This window comes from Malaclemys terrapin, chromosome 24 (assembly GCF_027887155.1).
Source record: "Malaclemys terrapin pileata isolate rMalTer1 chromosome 24, rMalTer1.hap1, whole genome shotgun sequence".
Classification (NCBI taxonomy): domain Eukaryota; kingdom Metazoa; phylum Chordata; order Testudines; family Emydidae; genus Malaclemys; species Malaclemys terrapin.
Genome location: NC_071528.1, coordinates 10213080 through 10229603, shown reverse-complemented (window position 1 = coordinate 10229603; position 16524 = coordinate 10213080). Strand labels below are relative to the sequence as shown.

The 16524-nt window shown below is 45.1% G+C and overlaps 1 protein-coding gene across 3 annotated transcripts in view; it reads right to left on the bottom strand.

Moving 5' to 3' along the window:
* The window catches only part of KDM4B (lysine demethylase 4B), a 166643-nt gene that overhangs the window by 21349 nt on the left and 128770 nt on the right, over positions 1 to 16524 (bottom strand). The window contains exons 12-15 of one of the 3 annotated variants that reach the window (XM_054013446.1): positions 13089 to 13615; positions 6172 to 6292; positions 3982 to 4160; positions 598 to 820 (exon numbers count right to left, since the gene is read on the bottom strand). In XM_054013446.1, coding sequence (XP_053869421.1) covers positions 598 to 820; positions 3982 to 4160; positions 6172 to 6292; positions 13089 to 13615 — 1050 coding nt within the window. The other 2 variants (XM_054013447.1, XM_054013448.1) reach the window with 2 other exon arrangements.

The following is a 16524-nucleotide window of genomic DNA, read 5'->3' as shown; positions in this document are numbered from 1 at the left end:
CCCTTGGGAATGTCCCGTTATAACCCCAATCAACTTTAGAAATGGAGGCGGACACACTGAGGTGAATGGACCTGTTTTCTCTTCCTCAGGTGTTTCCTCGTGAGCAGCTTTTAATCAGTACTATGGCTGATCACACAAGCTAAGGATTTCTACTTAGTGTCTCCCACCTGATTTATGTGTCTAAGGTGGCGCTGCTGTATTCACCTGGCTTCCATGTCCCCCAGACTCACCAGCGTGGCTTAGGGAGAGAGCCTGCACATTAGGCGTTTACATGGAAGATGCCTGTATAAGAAGGGAGCTTCCATCAGGCAGGCCCTGATCTTTCCCTTATTCGCCCCGACCAGAGAAAATAATTCCAGAAGGAGCATAAGAGGAATAGAAAGCAGATGTGCAGAAATATGCAAGGATGGTCATAGCCACGACAGACCTGAGAATATAATGAAGAGGAAATGTATATGCACATTAGTATAGAAACTGGCGAAAGAGTGTGTGGCAGGAACCGCCCAGAAAGTGTCCAACTGCAGAGAGCAGAGGTGTAAAGGAACGTAGAAGTGACTGAATGCCCAGAGCCCTTAGTGGGGAAGGAGGAACACTCACTAGCATGAACCTGCAGGCAGCACTTGGCACAGGATATCAGGAGGCTGGTTCCATCTTCTCCGATGTACGAGTTTGAAGGAAGGGGCTCTGTGTTTTCACCGCCTGAGGTAAAGCACATCTCAGGGATCAGAGGTTTTGTCTTCTGTCCACACTTTGAAAGCTGGAGCAAGGAGGAGCTCTCCCCTGTGGAGACCTGGACAGCCTCTTTATCCATCTGTAAGGACTTAAGGAGGAAAAGGAAAACAGTGGTACACAGAGTCTCCATTTTGCCCATCCACCAGCTGTTCTAAAATTCAAAGAATATTGCCCTTGTGAAAAATCAATCCTCACTAGCTCATGCTGTTTGCAATCATGCAGCAAGTGCTCTTATCCCAACTCCTACCTCACATGACAAGAATCTTGTTGCTCCCTCCGTTCCAACAGGGTGTGCCCTGGGATTTGTCGTTTGGTTTGAAAACTCAGGGAAGCATTAGAACAATGAGCAGCGTTTACTATTTTTGCATTTATACTTTTACAAAATAAGATCAAATCCCCAAACGCTGCAGAAGACGACTATCTCAACAGAATAAGCAAGATCTCCCCTCCCCTTCGGCACCCTCGCCTGTTCTTTCTTCAGAAGGACATTTAAAGGTTTCTGGTAATAAACCAGAGTTAAAAACAATAGATTAAACAGCCCAGCTGCACCCAAGTCTCCTCACAATCCATTATACAGCAGCATCATGCAGTCCTGGAGAGATACTTTATTTCCTGTCTGCAGAATAAGTCAGGGATTTTTTTTTTTTTTAAACACGCATGCCCCAAGTGAACACAGAGCTGTGTCTGGCTCCATGTGCCCTATTTATGCAGGGACAAACTGGGGCAGAGTTGAGCAAATAACGTATCTAACAAATTTTGCCTACCTGCTCATGAAATATCTGGAAGCAATTTGAAAATTCCTTAAAGCTGATGTTCAAATTCAGTGGATGATTTTTTTATTCTAATCGTACTTTTTGCTTGTGAATATTCAGAAGCTGGATACAGTGCTTAGATGCAAGTGGTCAGACGAATAGCATTGTATGTTTCTGTTCCCTGACTGGTGTGCTAGGATTTCTGGTGCAAAGATTTGCATGTGTGATTTTAAATACCAGTTTCCAAAACACTGCTTGAACACTAAGGGAAAGCAATGCACACAGATGTGAATGGGGCTAAAGCACATTTGAACAAAAATACTGCACTAATCATATATATTAAAAAAAAAAAAAAAATCACCCAGATCTGCTGGGACAGCAAGAGGCCCACTAGGATTTTTATTTCCAGTTTTTTTAAATAAAGGGAGAAGAGATTCAGTGCATCTCTGAAAAGTGATACCTTAGTGGAACTGGATGCAAGAAAACAGAAGGCCATCAAACTAGTAACTGGGAGATATAATGTTGGAACAAGCATATTTAAACTGATAAAAAACCCTCTTCTCCTTGTGATTCAGTTTCTACACCTATAGGGGGTGTGAGGGTAATTACACACGCCTGCATACAAATATATTCATACATATTTACACACACACACACACCTACCTCTATTACTACAGGGCTACCTGTGCTACAAGGCTACCTCATGCTGAGTACTAATTCAATGCATACGCAAGTGTAGCAGCACTGTATGTATTAATGTCTGCTCCTGTAAATCACTACAGGACCCAAATGTGTCAGTGTGTTAAATCTTATTTTTTCCAATCCCCTTGAAATGTGCAGCTTTGGCGTTTAAACCAGGCACAGCTAAGTTATCAGCACGATGTAGGCAATGCACAGAAGAATTGACCCAGCTTGAGAGTTGAGAGGTTTTACGAATTTTGGAAGCCTCCCGCCCTGTGTGGTCTGGTTTATAATATACGTTTGATAGGTGGGGCAGGGTGAGATTTGGTTCCCAATGTTTTGCTTGGCAACGATTGCCAAGAAAATCTGCATCTTAAACCGAAGTTCCCAGAACTTTAAATCCCAGCAGCCTCTTACGGCAAGGGAGGAAAGCTGGACGTGCCCAGAAAACCTTTCTGGGTATTAGCTCTGATGTACTCAAATGATTAGAAAATTAAAACAAATTACACACCACAAAGATTTCCATATGCATCTCTCCTGTCTGCTGCCTTGTATAGTGCCTCCCACATTACACTAAGCCCAAGCTCCAATGCATTAATTTATAAAACCGAGACCAACACTATTGCTCTTGCTTGCGTAACGGAAACGTTACAGCTGCCTGTATTAGCCTGGGAAAAGAGGGATGCTGTAGCGTATGTTCACAATTCAGGAGCACTGAGGTTGGCCTCTCCTAGGTAGGGACAAAAGCACAGAAGGACCTGATATTACTCTCGGTCAGCATTTTGTAAATCCACCCTCAAATTTCAAACAACCTGGAGAGCGTAAAAACAGATCCAGGTAGAATCCTCTTTCAATCAGGCAGAGTGTCTCAGGGTACGTCTACGCTGCAAAACACAAAAGCCTGCAGCAGCAACTCTCAGAGCCTGGGTCAACTGACTCAGGCTCATGCTATGGGGCTAAAAATAGTAATGTAGACATTCCCGCTTGGGCAGGAGCTTAGGTCAGAAACCCAGCAAGGAGGGTTGTCTCAGAGGAATGTCTACATTGCTCTGCGAGTCCCTCAAGCCCAAGTCATTTCATGCAGGCTCTGAGTCTCACTGTTGTGGGTTGGGTTTTTTGTTTTGTTTTGGGTTTTATTGCAGTATAGATGTACCCACAAAGAGCAGAGACGGCTTTCTCTGTACGGACCCCTGAGCTGGGCCTACTCAGCTTGAGAAGTTGTCAAGCGCCGAGTGTTGGTTGACGAAGAGGAGAAAAGGCATGTGGTCCACCAGTTTTTAGGAGAAAGGCAAGTTTTGCACAGTCCTGGTGGCCTTGTGTAGACAACATTAATAATAATAATAATTTGCACTTATCGTGTTCCCCATCAGAGGATCTCAAAGAGCTTTGCACATCAGTTCTCACACCATCCCTCTGAGGTGGGCAGTATTCCCATTTGCAGATAAGGTAACTGAGGCAGAGAGATTAAGTGAGGTACTGAAGGTCACACAAGAATTCTGTGGCAGAGCTCAACACAAGACAATCTGAGGTTAACGGCATACTCCCTTGCCATGGAATTTCTGTTTTACTTAAGTAAAATTAAAAATTAATGCAAGGAAAGATGAAAAGCCAGTAGGCTTTTCCCACTGTCTCTGCTATTTCCAGATACATCTCTATGGCACACAAACCTGGGGCTCTGACTTACCAATTTACAATAAAAGCCTAGATCATCACACCGACGCCATGAAAACAAACCCACACTAATCTGACTAAAATACCCACTATGCAATACCCTCCACTGACCCACCCACCCATCTGCAGCAGTATCAGAAATTACCTGGTTATAAGGGTAGAAGAGGGTACAGACAGCACAGAAAGGCTCGCTCAGGGCAGCAGCTGCATTGAATTTTCGCTCAGCTGGGAAGTTATGTGCTTTATTCTTCCACTGCAGGGAAAGTAAAGACTTCAAAGCCTCTGGGTCACTCACATCCTCCTCCCCGGAAAATGGAAACGTTTCTAGAGCAAAATGAGCAATGGGAAGTGTCTTCAGTATGGACGAAATGCAGCAAGAGGGTGTAAAATAAACACTCCAGTGATACTTAGGAGAAGTTAAAGAACAAACACCATCAGTTAGTTCTTCTATAGCACTTTTCATCCATAGGTGCCAAAGCACTTTACAAAACCAGCTATCATCATTTCCATTTTACAGATGGGGAAACTGAAGCACAGAGGGAGAATGACTGGGCCAAGCTCACATGACAGATCAGTGGGAGAGAAGAGAACCCAAGTTTCCTGACTCCCAGTCCCAGTGTCCATGCATTAGATCATGCAGCCTCCCCTAATTAAGCCAAGTTCAAGGTGTGCAATACAGATCTATAATAATCCCCTGCCCTCCAGGCGGTAGTTTCATCTTTCAGGAAACTACATGATGATTCATTTGGTCAGGCCAGCTTCCAAGAGGGGTCTGAGCATCACCATCTGTGAGAGGCAACTCTGTTCTCAACTACCATCACAGGGTGCACTCCTTACCACCCTATAGATTTAAATCGGGCCCAAGAGGCAAGCTCGGTCTGGGTTCTACTCTACACTTTTCTTCAACTATTCCCCAACCCCCTTTCATTGACTGCAATCTAATGAGCAACCTTCATCTACTTCTGGCACAGGTCTGACAGGCAGCTGTTTGTGCTGACTAGTTTCGGTCATTCTTTGCTTTCACAAACTTTTGACTGGGGCCCCAGGCATTCTGTGATGGTTTTAGCAGAAACATCCAGCTAATTTGCTTCTCCCACAACTCTAAACGTCTTCCCCATTCTTTTCTGGGTGCCAAAATCCCCATTTCTCCCCTACCTACTTGCCAAAGCCTTCCCATGACAACTTCTACACATTCAAGTACATGGGGCATGTGGAAAAACGATCAGAGGCAGAGTAAAATATTAATTTAACATTACAATTAATACAAGGCATAGTATACCGATTGTATTATTCGTTTTCTGATTTAATTCAGTGGAGACCACCCTTTCAAAACAAAACTTCTGAATCTGCTGCAAGATTTCCAGCCTGCTGCACTGCAGGGCCACGGAACCAAGGGGCCCTGCAGTAAAGTCTAGGTCCCAGTTTGCTAAAGAGGACCTCAGCCTTTAACTGTCTCCCCAACTAATTCCATTCATTCTCTATGAGGATGAAGAAGAACACAGGTTCATGCCAGGAGCACTACACCCATATGCAGTATTTTCCCTGGCTACGGATAGATCTACACTATGAGCTAGGGGTGTGATTTCCCTGCTTGCGTAACATACATGCACTAGCTCTCATCAACCTAGCATGAGTTTTAAATACCAGGGTAGCTGCAGTAGCACTGGTAGCGGAGGCACGGCTTAGTTATGCCAAATACATACCCACGAGCCAGTGCAAGTATGTGTACATGGGCAAGGGAATTACACCCTAGCTTGTAGTGTTGACATAGCCTAAGACTCCAAACTGCATTACTTGTACTTAGAAGTGCAGCAAGGACAGCTGTGAACAGAAAGCTCTTCCGGGGAGCATAGAAACCACCTTTGGACAGAAGTGTCAAATACAGCTTGACCATCTGAAAGTGATTTTCTAGGCAGGTGTTTTGAAGTCCTGATCTGCCAAGTGATGTAGCCATTTGAGTAAGATCAAAGAACTTGCCCTCCCTCCCTCCCGCTCCACTGCACCCACAGCCTGTCTCCAAACAGGAATTTCATCACTCATTGCCCAGATCATTCTCTCAAATTTCCCCATGATGTTTCCCCCCACCACATCTCCTGTAGCTAACAGGGTCTCACCCAGAAAGTCAGAAAAACAAACTAGAGCTGGGTTTAGCGTTCAGCAACACTTCCTTCCGAGTGCATAGAGGCCTCCACCAATTAAGCAAAATGCAGAAGAATCTCATGCCATGGTGTCCCATTAATGACCACCCCAACGATTCTTAGGGATTTGACAAGCCACTGGCTGGCTAGCAAGTAGCCCCAGCATATCAGTATTCTGGACAGCCTTTTGCACTCACCCTCATCACTTGAGGCCTCCTGTTTAACCACAGACAATGGGGAGCGGGTTGGTGGTTTGCCCAGTGGGTGACGGCGACTTTTCTTTATCTCCATCTTCATTTTTAAAAAAGCAGATGTGGCCTGAAACAAAACAGAGCATGTTACGTGGGAATCCAAGAACTTAGGGGAGCAACAGAGGCCAACTCAAGTTAATTCCCCAGGATAGGGCCTTTAACCCACACACAAAAATCATCATTGCCTTTGGGTAGGATCACCAAGGACATCCCCACAGGTAATTTTGGTAGATTAAGCCAACACCCTCCTATAAGATCATGCCAGGTAAAGGTAAATGACAACATTTTCCTCTCCCCAGAACAGCCTCAAAGTCAGATGGAGTTTGCCAGTTTCACTAGCCTCTGAAAGGTCTGATCAGTCATGTAACATGCTGCCTGCATTTCAGCTGGAAACCTCAGGGTAAAAATTCTTCCCTTGAATGAAATTCTTATCTAACTCAGGGAGTTTCATAGTGCCCTTTACCACAATATTTAAGGCAAATGATGTCTGAAGGTTTAGATCCTTGAAATCTACAAAGGAATGTTCTGCTCTTCTCCACTCCCTGGACACAGTAGCTTTGCAAACACACACACACACACACACCATCATCATCATGCTGGGTGTAATGAAAGTGCTTTGTCAAAGAGTAAGGTCTTGCAGTGAGCCACTGAAGTGGCTACACTCCAGATGGGCGTGTTGTGACCCACTCCATTGAGGAGCTAGGGAGCTGCCTTCTGCACAAACTGGGACATCTGCATTTTATCCACATCCAATCCAAGATGTACTGAGTTTCAGTCACCTAGTCTGGAGGTGACCAAGGCCTTGTCTACACTAGAGAAAAATGATAGATTGCAATGCCTTTTAATTGGTGGAAAGTGCCCTTGCATCCACACAAAAATTTACTTTAATGGATTGTTTGCCGGGCATCAATGATAGTGTCGTGGAAAAAGTTACCCACGCATTGATTTTAGTTCACAGACTCAAGCCTGAGACCAGTTTACTGCAATACATACCAACGCGTTGGGGTAGCAGTCCGAAAACTACTACACTTAGCACAGCACGCAGGCTGCCTTTATTCCGTCAAACCGCAAGCATATTACAAATAATACATCATTTATATGAAATAAGAGTAGGGGTCTGTTTCTTTTTCCCGGTAGCTTCCTCATTATTTACAAGAATTGGGTGCTTATTGGGTGGGGGGTTTCTTGGTGGTTTTGGCATGGGTGGTACTTGGCATCAGTTGGGGTGTTGTTTTTCGTCAGGGTACATATTGTTTTCCGCGGGAGGGTAGCAAGTCTCAATCAATGCTAACTCAATTGATTGAGCACCCAAGTAGACCCATTCCACTACAGCAGCTTTCTCACTGCTGTCCCCTAGTGCATCAGCCACTGCAAACGTGGCCTCTCTGGTCATCTTTCTGCATGCCACAGTTCAAGGATCAGCTTCACAAGAAACCACCTACCCATACACGTAGCATTGCCTGGAGTTTGATTACAAGTCATTTTCCGAGGAAGTGACTTCTGGAACAGTATTTCAACTCTAACTGATTGCAATTGTTGTTGTTGTTGTCATCGTCTTGTCCCACGGTAATAACAACAGGCCATGAAGTTCAAGAATGAATTCAACAACTTGCACAGGGTCATTTGGTAAGGGCCTGAGTCAAGGTGTCCAATCCAAAACATATTTCACTTTTCTTGCAATACTACACTCAACATTGTGAGCAGGTGTTAAAGCTGACATCTTGGTCCCATCTCCATTGATTTCCACTCATGCAGCGTAGTAAAGACCCTCCAGTAAAGACCATCCCATCACGATCATGGTACTGGGGTGTTCCCAGAGAAAATCCCTGACTAACAGGGCTCTGACAACCATATTCCCACTACAAAGTTGAGGAAGAGAGTTCAGAAATATGATGCCTTGGTGTTCTACTGCCTGGTCCCAGGAAAACCTTTACACTATCCCCTCACAGTGAGGCAATCAGCATGCCCCTTCCCAGCTGGGAACATATCACAGGAATGCCACTGTCTGTATGAGCTTGTCTGAGCAGCTAGCCACACTGACATCAAGCCAGAACCCGTTGGCAGTGAAGGTCATACCGAGTAATGCTGGCATTGCCAGATTACAACTCTAGCTTCTAAACAGCTTAAAATCAAAGAACATGTTTGGGGAACATGCTTGGGGTTCGCATGGCTGCTACCATTAGCATTTGTGGCAGAGTAGATATAGCTACACAAGAACGTGAACATCCCCACCTCATTATACGCTCCTTTTTTCCCCTACGCTCCCACCTCTACTGTACCAACTCCCGCTATCATCTCCCAGCTCCTGCCAGATGCACCAGGCCAGGGGGAAATGGCAGGTTAAGTGGCAGAGTGATACCACGCAGCCACACCCAAAACAGAGGACAAGCAGCAAAAAATAAAACCAAATTAAAAAAAGGTACAAAGAGAGACCACAACGTAAGCAGCATAAAAACAGAAGCATTTTATTTCTCCAGCACAAACCACACAGGCTGCGGCCAAAGCATTTACATCCTATTGCATCTGCCAGCCCACTTGCCACCCAGCAGCATGCACTGGTGATCACAGTATCAACGGCTCTCTTTGGTGTAAGGCACATACATTAGAGCACAAGTTGGCCTGCTTTGAAATTTACAGCACAGGGGGTTAGCGATTCAAAGGCAGCATCATTGTCCTTAGTATGGCATTAAGAATGAAAGTGAAGTGCATTCCATGCTACACAGTAGTCAGAGGGGCAGGCACCACACGCAGATAATCACAGCTCCAGCAACTTGTCGATTTTAGCCCTGATCTTCCTCCAGTCTGCAGACACTATATCTGAGAAACGCTTATACAAAAGGTGTTTTAATCGGGCCACCGTATTGCATGGCAAAGCATATTTCCCTCTGCCCCCACGATAGCTAACAGTGCCTCGCCATTCCCTCAGCTTATCAGGGGGAACCATACGGGAAAATAAAGCTGCAGCGTATCTCTCCGGCTTGCCGCTAACTCTCTTGAATATTTCCCTTCGCTGCCTTTTGGGAATCCTCCTCAAGGTGATATCATCCAGGGGTAGGGCAGCCTGTAATAGGTTAAGGTTGTTACTGTATTTGTCATTGAAAAGTTACCCCCGCCTCCCCATCCGCCTCCCAAAACCACATCGCAAAAACGCTCCTGGGTTACACAGCAGCCCAATACTGGGGGGCAACAGGCAATCTGCTCACCATCTGGGACAGACTGTACAATTGATCGTACTTAACAACTGGAAGCAAGGGCGAGACAGACATCAACATTCTCTTGCATTACAAGGCTTCTGTGAAGGGTTATTATGGTTAATGGCTCTCTCACCATTTTACCCTTGACAGTGGTTGACTATTGGCAGCTGTGACCAATAGACAAGCAGTCCACCAACCTGGCCGACGACACCAAACTTAACACCACCCCAACCTAAGACAGAAAGCCAAAGACCAAGTACAGTGGATCTGCTGAACTGATGGGAGTAGCAGAAAGTTTACCAGCTGCAAGGGAAAGAGTTGTGACTCATGGGCCTTGCTCTGTTTCTCCAGCATATGATGAGCCACACATGGACAGGTATAGGAGGCAGAAATTTCTCTCCTGTAATTCCCTATCCCCTTCTCTCACCATTCACAGATATGGGAATTTATAGAGAGGCATTCCAGGCTTATGGAAGGGATGTGTCCCTCCAGGACTTCTTGCTACAGGACTCCCTGTTCCTGCCCAATATCCTGCATTTTAAAACACTGAAAATATCCCATATTGGGAGGGTCCCTTCTTCCCACCTCATGATCCCAACTGTATCAGAGACTTTTCACGTACATTAAGGCCATTTTAGAATTTATTTGTCTATGCAGCAATGCAATGGGAAGGTAATGTATATCACTAGCATAACAGATTTCCCTTCACTTAAAGACGTCAGTAACTCAGCCAGAGGTTATAGGCCTATTATAGGAATGGATGGGTGAGGTTCTGTGGTCTGCGATGTGCAGGAGGTTAGACTAGATGATCGTGATGGTCCCTTCTGGCCTTAAAATCTATGAGGCTATAAAAATAACATCCCCCATCTCCCCTGGGCGCACACACATTCCCTTCCTCATGATCTTCATACAGCAAATGAATACAGAGGTCACAACATGCTGACAATGAAATGTAGTCCTTTGCCCTGTTTTCAGAATAGGTGCACAGAGCATCCCTGATCCAAGTAACCCTCCTGTTGGTGACTCTGCTAACGGTAACTCTTGCCTCCACATCTGCACGGCCTGATGCAAGTGTCTAGGACCGTATATTCCAGTCATCTTTAAATATCTTTCAGGTATATTGTGCAAAACACAACAAGCAGCAGAGATAATAAGGAAGTTTGTCCAGACAGTTCTTGCAAGGTGGCCTTCAATCTATCACTGACTCCACTGATATCCTCCATTTCCTCAGGGTATAGTTGAGTCTTCCACTCCCTTGAGGATTTGTTTTCATAAACCAGGGAAGCACATATGCAGAATAACATTAGAGACAGCCATTTAACTAATGTCAATTCAACTGGGGGCGGGAACAGAGGTCTAATTTTTGTTTTTTTGTGGAAAATGGCTGAGTTTGAGAATCACTTGCACCTTCCCAGGCCAGCCATCACAGATATGCATGAACTGACTACAATGATATACTGTGACCTGCTTCAAAAAGGAGTGCTACCTCTTCTTGTTAAAGCACTCTAGGGCTTTGCTGAAATAGCAACTGTGTTTCATCAAGCACTGGTACAACTGAGGAAATAATGGTTCAAAGCTTGCTATAATGTCCTGCACACTGATCACATGCGTCTTGCAGGAAATGGTCACGTGCACCTCTGTCACAACAGTGCCTACCGTGGACTTATGGACCCCAAACTGATTCCTAACTGACTGGTAGCTGATCGGGATAGCTAGCTTGCACACTGCTGTCACTGAGATCCTCCATCAGCCTGGAGAAAAAGCATTCTAGTGCTGTAATGTCAGGGTGAGCTCAGCACAGAGGCCCAGGAAAGTCTGTCTTCTTCCTGAAATTCTGAAGTCACTGCTGGACATCCCAGATCACAAGCACATTCTGGTCCCACCACTTTGTGCTCGTGTACATGGCCCAAAGCATCTCTCCCCACCATTGGAAACTCATTCAGGAATAAATCAGAGAACTGTACTCTGAAAGTCCAAGTTGACAGGTGACTCCAGGTACCATTCTTTTGGTCTCCCAACACTCAGCATGAGGTCTTGAAAAACAATCCACTGCATCTCGGCAGCTCCCTCTGCTGCCTCGCGGTCGTTTTTCCTAAACTCTAGCATAAACCTTTCTTCATAGGTGCGGGACACACTTGAGAGTGTTTGTGCTAGCCTACATGTTCCAAAAACAGTTTGGCAATAATACTGGCAGCAAGGTAAATACAAGGGAATACCCCACAGCCAATTACTGGAGTGTCCCAAAGACTATGGGAGTTTAACCCCTCCCTCCCACAACCCTCCTAGGTCCTCAGTGGGATAACAAACGTTCCCAATATAGCACGATGACTGACAGCAGTGCTGGGAACTCAGATACATTCCTAGTGGGCGTGGCACCACAACCAGCACAGCAGCAAAATTGTAGGGGGCTTTAACTTGGTGCAGCATTGCCAATGTGGAAATACTCAAATGGGCAGCTGAACAACAGGCAATAAAACCAAGTATTGAAATACCACTGATTGGTTTCTCTAAGGTAGACAAGGCCTATGGCATTGTTCATTGTGGCAAGTTCCTCATCGGGGGGGGGGGGGGGGGGGGGGGGGGGGGGAGAGGGGGCAGTTTCCCCTAGCAAGCTGAAGGTGAAAGGTGGTGGCTTCTGTGCCACTGATAGTTCTAGACTCAGTATTGAGTCAAACAAGATCCCAGGGCTTAGCATCTCTTTGAAACACAGGGAGGAGGGGCAGAGGACAGAGTCTCAGCAAATTCTTAAAAACATTTCCCTCTTCCAACTAGCAGCACTATGGCCTTTTCCTAGTTTTAGGTTCAACGCGCCACTTTCTACCACACAACAGGCCATTGCAAAGCTGAATCAAAACCTTGCTGGGGTAAAGTTCTACAGAACCAATCCAGTTTCCAGAGGATCTAGGTACATCAATTCTTGCAGCTATCCCACATGCAAGGGAAGTCCCTGTAAGTCTATGAGGTTCTGCACAAGATGCAAGTCCCGCATTGAAAAGCTTACACTCCAAAGGCACAAGTGGGGCATATATATTGCGTAGCTACACAAGAGAACAAGATACAATGCTGCACAACAGAACACTGTTTTGTTCCACTGTATAACATGGGGAATGGTCCTTAAGAGCTCAAATAGACAGAGCAGAGTCAGATTTGGAGAGGAAAAGAGGGAGAACCCACATGGCTGGAAGTAAGTCCTCCAAAGCAAAGTAAGTCCTCTCAACCTTTCCAAACTATTGTACCTTTCAGGAGTCTGATTTGTCCTATGTACCCCCAAGTTCCACCTCACTTAAGAGCTAGTTGCTTACAAAATCAGATTTAAAAATGCAAAGAAGTGTCACAGCTCACTATTACTGAAAAATTGCTGACACTCTCAGTTTTATCATCTAATTATAAAATGAATCAATTGGAATATAAATTAGCCTGCTGTAAAAGTAGGCAAATAGCTAGATGAGGTGATGTACACCTCCTGGTAGACCGCTGTGTAACCCTAGGGGTACATGTTGAGAACCACTGCTCCAAAGCATTACAGAACTCTAGCTCAGATCCCATGATGCACACTACTGTCCCACCAGTACTTTCCCTGCCCTGGAAGCAATATTTACTGGTCTTCTGATAGTCAATGGTTACTTACATCAGCAGCAGGTGCTACAAAGCCCTCCTTCTGGCACATACCTGTAAGTCACTGACCTCAGTGGCAACATCTGCATTTTCTGCTTCTCCGCTCTCCTCCTCCTTCACAGTGAGCTCCAAAGGGACCACCTGCTCCCGCCAAACCTGGCCTTTTTGTGTGGCAAACTGCTCAAAGGCCTGCTGGCAGGATATGCGCTCCTTTTCAAAGACCACCTTTTTGGTCCGTGGAACCACATAAAGCATGGGAATGATGGGTCGGGGCTTAAAGTCATCGTCCTCACTTGGCGCCTCTGAGGGCAGGACGATGTTGAGGGGAGCGGAGGGTAAGCTCTTCTCCGCCGGGGCTGATGCTGGTGCGACTACAGGAATCAGTGGCTGTGCTGCTGATGCCTCTTCCTCGGCCGGTTGCTGTTGGGGCTGTGGAGGAGGCGGTGGCAACAGCTGCTGCTGCAAAGGGGGCAGAGGCGGCTGCAGGTGATGACTGTGATGGTGGTGGTGCTGATGGTGAGGGTGCTTCTTCTTTCTCTCGCCTTTTACTTTGGGGGGACGGCCCTTTACCTTGCTGTCTCCTGTTAAAGAAATGGGCAAGAATCAACTTTACATGCTGAAATGTTAGGACATTCTTTTATTTCACCTTCCCCCACGTACAAAGGTACTGGATTAACAGGACAGGCAATAGAGACCCCATCATCTTTGGAACCGATGCAGCACAGGCACTGGCCACGCAGGATATACCATGCTGCCCCTCAGCTCTGACGCCAAAGGACTGGCTCTAGAAATCAGAAGCTCATTTTGTGCCTGTGTCCTATTCCGTCTTTGACCTGCCTGCTGAGACTGCCAACGTGAATGTCAACAGGGACAGACGACACCTGTCCACCAGAAACTGGACTGAGAGCTTCAAGGTTCACATGTATAGTGTAGTAACGTAAGTGAGTTACACAATACCAGTCATCAGCCTAGGCAGAAATAGTGATGTCAAGCTAACTGGAATTCTGATCCTAGAAGCCAACTGGACTGGGTTACAGCACTGGAATAGACGATTAAGCGAAGGCAAGTTCTACGTACTTCCCTCACTAGCTATTTCACATGGTTTCTCATTTGCCTTACTATTCATTGGGAGAAGTGATAGTTAGCAGAAGCCAAAGTACCAATGTCAGAAAATCCTTCCCACTTAAGGAAGTGTATGAATCATGGCACTAAACATCTGAGCATCTCACTCACTTCTTGGAACCCTGACAAAACCTAAGCTTGAAAATATGGCCATTTGGCCCCAAAATCCCACAATTAAGTCACATGTAACTAGGCCTCTTTATTTTAGGATTCCGGTTTGATAGGGTCATAGTCCAGAGGTGGAAGGACAGTTCTGCCTTTGACAAACTCTGAGCAGAACAATATGTATTTGGAGAATCTCCATATCCCATTTCATGCCCCACCTCAAAACCATCCCTAATTACTGTTCCCTCCATGTAAAAGCATTGCTGGTATGTGGGTATTACTGTATATCCATTGCAGTCAACAACCCTGGGAAATGAAGCATCGAACCAAGCCACCAAAATCACTTTACTGCAAGGCTTCTAGCACAAGGTCCTTAGAAAGATGGCTTTAAACCATGAATCAAACAGCACTGAACCAGGTCTATTGCCAACACCATCTCAGTAGTGGCTACTGTTCCGGGCATTTTCAACGCTTGCTTTCATCTCTCCCTCCTGAGGCCCCGCCATTCATTTTATCTGCATACTGTCACATCTCTCTTACAACGTGACAGCACACAAATTCCTTGGGCAGATAGATGCCCCAATATTTTTCTACGGAGACGGGGACCACCCATAAAACAGAGACCTTCTCTCCTCTCTCCCAAACTTCCCTCCCAATATAACCCTGCAAAATGATTGGGCCAATTTGATTTCAGAGCATTCCAGAACAGTCATGATTAAAATGCCTCCTGGGCCTTGGTGAGCGTCTCTGGGTCAGGATGGAAGATGCCTTGACTGTTTCCCTTATTGCATCTGTAGTGAATTATGTTCCCCATGCTCACCCCTCCCAACATTTCATGAATAAAGTTATCAGTCCACTCAAAGGAAAGTAAATAATAGATGTTCCACAGACGAAGCCAGCCCGCAATTTGTTTAATAAAAGATTGTTTTTCAACTACCGCTGCTAGGGCTGGATGACTCTGTTGCAAAAGGTCACTGTCCCTACTAACAGGATGGGGAGCGGAGGGAGAAAACCACAACCCAGAAGTGGGAGCAGAGAGAGAGAACACGTTACCCTAATAATAAAGGTTACTGACCAACTCCCAAGCTCAGAATCTGCTATTAAAAAGAGTAGCAAAACCCACTGGCCAGGCTTAGCTCACTGCAGAAAATCAGATAAGCTGCCACTGAATAATGTGATACTCTGTAAAAATGATTAAACACAGAGTAAGATGAAGCTGTAAGAATGCCTGCTGAAGTCTTTTAGGTGGACATCTAAATCTGGACATTTCCCAGGAGTGTGTGTTCTGAGGGTCTTATTTATACTAATTTATAAAACTGGCTACAAGGCCAGCCCAAATAGTTATTGTTGTATTTGTGTAAGTAGCACTTCAGATAAACTGGTTTGTAGTATCACAGAGAAAGCAATACTGAATTTCCTTAGAGAGAAGAACACATTGAATGAAAGTCAAATTGGATTTCTCCTCAGTCACACAAGAGCAGATCATATTTACTCTCTATACACTCAGAGAATTCTCTACCCAAGGAACAAAATGAAAGTCATTCACTGGCTTTGTTGACTTCTAAACAGGCTAATTTGATAGCAGCTGGTATCCAGGCCTATGTTTAAAAGTTTAAATATTAAGAAGACAAAAGTTGTAGTTTACAGGGATATCTGAAAGATACACCAGAATCCAGGAATAACAGTGAGATTTGAAGGGGGAAGTCTGTTAATCAGGAACACTTACAGATGTAGAAGGGGTCTTTATTTTTAAATCACTACCTTTTCATTACAATGGATTAGTGTAGGGACCCTGGGTAGCTATTCATTCACTGAAGATGGATCTAAATAGCACCACAAGTAGACATGAAAATTTTAAAAATGCAATAGTTGTTTCATTTTTGGAGGGGGAGCTGGCTGGGGCAGAGGCAGATAGAAAATGTACACCAATTTCAATGGAAATTGCAGATGCTCAATACTTCTGAAAAATCAGGCTACTTATCTAGGAGTCTAATTTTAGGCATCCACATTTGAAAACTCTGCAGAGTACTGACTTCATCTGCTACTAAGAAACAACTATAAGCCCAAATATCTGCACTGGCACAGAAGACTGGAGACAGACATTAACAGCAGCAATTCAGGCCCAGCTGTAGTTGAATGCTTTTTAAGTTGTCGACAATACAATTTAAGGAACTATAAGATGGACGTGTCAATCTAGCAGCACAGCAATCATAGAACCACAATAGGAATTAGATATGTGAGAAACCTAGCAAGTCTTTCTCCA